The 4096-nt window shown below is 34.5% G+C and overlaps 1 protein-coding gene across 1 annotated transcript in view; it reads left to right on the top strand.

Annotated features, from left to right (window-relative positions):
- Positions 1–4096, top strand: part of NUP155 (nucleoporin 155) — an 83028-nt gene that overhangs the window by 43407 nt on the left and 35525 nt on the right. The window contains exons 11-13 of the mRNA XM_007951589.1: positions 1–123; positions 1889–1999; positions 3293–3387. The exon at positions 1–123 is cut by the window's left edge and continues 1 nt beyond it. Coding sequence (XP_007949780.1) covers positions 1–123; positions 1889–1999; positions 3293–3387 — 329 coding nt within the window. The remainder of the gene's footprint in view (positions 124–1888; positions 2000–3292; positions 3388–4096) is intronic.

Below are 4096 nucleotides of genomic sequence, written 5' to 3'. Positions count from 1 at the left end.
GAATTGAAAGTAGATAAGATAATTACACCATTAAATAAGGATCATATTCCAATAACTGACTCACCAGTTGTTGTCCAGCAGCATATGTTGCCTCCGAAGAAGTTTGTTCTCCTTTCTGCACAGGTATGTGCATACTCAGCTGAGATAGAGGCAAAACTAAGAGAAATGATAGTTAATGATTCCATCAAGTACACCACAATCATCACTTAATAAAATCATTTTACTTAAGTATTTATGAATGTTTACTCTTACTACATTTTAAGGAGTTGTTTATAAAGACCAGAAGTACTACAAAAAAATCTAGGCTTTTTAAAGGGTTAAAAAGACAGACAGCATGTCTGTCACCAGTGTTTAAGAACATGAAATACACTATGAGCTAAATTTTCTTGCTAAAAATAATGAAGCAGAATAGTTAACGATTCTCATGTTAGCTTACTCAAAAACATTTTCTTAATATGTATTTCCTGAATTGTCATGTATTGATTGACACAAATGGAAAGGTAAAGTAGGGGGATATACACAGTAAAATACTCCTTCTGGTATAGGTCCCTCCCTACAGGAAGCCATGTCTTCAGAAACTTGAGTACCTTCCAGAGATACGAGTATACAAAACAGTGCAGATACTTGTTGAAGCAATTGGTAGCATACTGTGGACACTATTTTATACTTTACTTTTTATACCTCAACAGTTTATTTTGGAGCTCTCTACATACTAATATATAAGGTACTTTCATTCCTTTTTTACATTTGAAAAGTACCTTTTGTATGAATAAACCATATTTAACTAGGCCCATATTAATGGATTATCTAATGCTATTAAAAATAATGCTACAAATTAGTACATGTATCATTTTCCACGTCTGTAAGTAAAACTGTTGAAATACGTAGGCTGAGTCAGAGTGTGTGTGTGTTTACAATGTGACTAGATCGCATCAGATTCCCACTATATGTTCTCTAGTGATCCATCTATCTGTTACCCCCACCCTCTCCAAGCACAGCGTGCTTATGCTGTCTTATTGAGAATGAGATTGACTATCCTTTTACAGGTGTATTTTCTTTGAACTATCTGCTCCTTTACTATTTATTTGTCTTCTTTTTTATTTATGGAAGCTCTTTATGTAGCAGGGAAACTACCTGTCTGTGATTTTACCCACAAATATTTTTTTTCCTTCTTTGTCATTTAACTTTGTTTATAGAGATTTCTCTCAGGCAGAGAGTGTTATAAATAAAAATTATCAGTTCCCTTTTGGGATTTATGTCATAGTTTAAAACCTTACATACTCTGAGGTTTATAAAAGAATTTACCCACAGGTTCTTTATTTTATTTTATTTTAGTATTTTTGTGGTTGTATGTTGTTCTTTAAAACTTTGAGGAGTTTATCCTGGTATTGGTATGACTATGGTCCCACCTTAATTTTCTTCTAAATGGCTATATGTTGTGTCAGCATGATTAAGGTGCTAACTTTAAACTTCTAGTTTAAGAGGTGGCTTTTATCATGTTACTAAGTTTCAGTTTTTATTTAAATTTCTATCAGAATTTCCTCTTTTGTTCCACTGATCTAACTTATGTACTATTTCCATGCATAATACAAAGCTTTATAGTATGTTTTATTTTTCACAAGTGGTAGAGCCAGCCCCTTTTTTTACTTTACCTTTTTTTTTTTTTTTTTTTGAGGGATGCAGTGTTTTCTTATGAATTTTCTCAGGATGTATACATCTAGTATAGGTTAGGAGTTGAAATACTGGTGATCATTTTGATCAGTTTACTTTGTATTTTTTAAATTCTTTATGTTTCTTTGATTTTATTAAATAAAAGAGTATAGTCAGTTGCCACCAGCCAAGTTTGATAAATCTATTATTCATGTACTTTCTTATTTTTATTTCTTAGGGGAGTCTTATGTTTCATAAACTTAGACCTGTAGATCAACTGAGGCATCTCCTTGTGAGTAATGTGGGTGGTGATGGAGAAGAGATTGAAAGATTCTTTAAATTATATCAGGTATATTTATACTTTTTCTTTCTCATGTGATGATTTTCTGACAAAGAAGCAATAGAGAGAGTTGAATTTTATGTAAATTGTTCCAAAATATTAGAGTAAACAGATTATATTACTAGTCTTTTTTTTACCTGCATTACTATGTGTGTGCTAATATGTGGGAGCTGATTAATGTATATGTTATAAAGCTTATAGTAAACTCAGAATGTTATTCTCTGTTGTTAATAAATCCTTATCATTAAAGTGTATTAATAAGGATCTGAATTCACAGTATTTGGTAATTATTAAATACTATTATTAAAGCATGAGACATTTATGGACCAAACCCAAGCCCAGTGTCATCAAATTGATTCTGACTCATAGTGACTCAATAGGACAGAATAGAACTCTGTCCTATTGACAGAGCCCAGGTTTCCAAGGCTGTAATCTTTATGGAAGGAGACGGCCACATCTTTCTTCTGTGGAGCAGCTGGTGGGTTCGAACCACTAATCTTTTGGTTAGCAGCCAAGCACTTTACCACTGCACAATCAGGGCATGTTCTTTTCTTTTGACTTAACAACCTGAGGAATAAACTTGAATGATAGTGATAAGTTGGGAATACTTAGTTTAAAATCAAGAATGTCAAATCACACCTAAATGTACAGACTCCGGACTCACACCATCTGTGTTAGAAATCCCGGCTTTGCCACCAGGGCAAGTTCCTTAAACTCTCCAGACTTCAGTTTCCTCATATTGCAAATAGTTTGTGGCGTGAGGATTAATGTATGTTGAACTCATAAAATAATGCCTAGCACATTATAGGTACTTATTAAATGTTGGCTATAGTAGTTATTTTCTAAAAGATAGAAAACACTGGAGGGGATAAACTGTTGTTGTTATGTGCGGTCAAGTCAGCCCCGACTCATAGTGACCCCCCCTTGGGTTTCCGAGGCGGTATCACTACGGAAGTAGATTGCTCAACCTTCCTTCTGAAGAGTGACTGATGGGTTTAAACCGCCAGCCTTCTGGTTAGCAGTCAAGTGCCTTAGGTACTATGCTACCAGAGCTCCTCGGGGATAAACTAGAGACTTAATTTTGATTTAAAAAAAGCAGAGAATGAGAGAGCATCCTTTAATAACACCTGTGACAAACTTTAAACCAGTAGTTATTACTTCTTTTTTATATCAGCTAATTTCAGTCAGCAAATATTTATTGAGCACCTGCTCTGTTCTATACACAGATCTAAACACTGGAAATAGAACTTCTTTTACAATGTTGATGTTTACTATAACGGATGTTTTTGGGGTCTTTTGCAGGAAGACCAGGCTTGTGCAACTTGCCTTATCCTTGCTTGTTCCACTGCTGCCTGTGATAGAGAAGTATCTGCTTGGGCCACCCGAGCTTTCTTCAGGTATGCGTCGGTTTTCTTCTGTACTAGGCGACTTTTTAAAATGGTTGAATTGGCCAGTGTAATTAACATTACCAGGCATGATACAAAGTTTTAGATAGTATGTTTGATGTGTGGTAGTTACAGCCGTTTTTTAAGGCCTGTGAAATAGTTGAGTGACTACTTGGGCAAGTTTCTAACATTGGTTTGCAAAGCAATGGCGCCTAGAAAGCTAGTGATGCTGCAGCACGCATTAGCCCGGCTCGTGACGGCTCCCTGGCTTCACTGTCCTTTCTCTAGGTTCTCTCTCCAGCTTCTGCCTAGCCTCCTTTTTCCACTTCTGTCTGCCTCGGTTACTGTTTCTTCTATCATCTTTACTTTCACAGACTCTTTGTCAGTTCTGCTTTTGTGAATCATTGGTGACAAAGTATTCTGAATCACTTTAAGGGAGCTTTTTTAAAAGATATATTTGGAAAATATTTAGCTAAGAATAAGAATTTCAAATGTGAATTAAAAAATTTTTTTTTAATTATTGTCTAACCATTATCTGTGAGAAGTATAGTACCATTAATCATTACGTAAATTTTGTGCATTTATTTAGAAACTGTCAGAGTCTATTATAATTCTTCCTGATAGATGTTTCAAGTTAACTTTTATTGAACAAGTATTTTTCATGAATTCTATGCATGTATTTTGCTGTCAGCATAATACATTAAAATGACTATTTTTTTTT

This window comes from Orycteropus afer, unplaced genomic scaffold (assembly GCF_000298275.1).
Source record: "Orycteropus afer afer isolate SDZICR_OR568_19922 unplaced genomic scaffold, OryAfe1.0 scaffold00300, whole genome shotgun sequence".
Taxonomy (NCBI): domain Eukaryota; kingdom Metazoa; phylum Chordata; class Mammalia; order Tubulidentata; family Orycteropodidae; genus Orycteropus; species Orycteropus afer.
The sequence above is the reverse complement of the archived record's forward strand: the minus strand, read 5'-3'. Positions and strand labels throughout refer to the sequence as shown.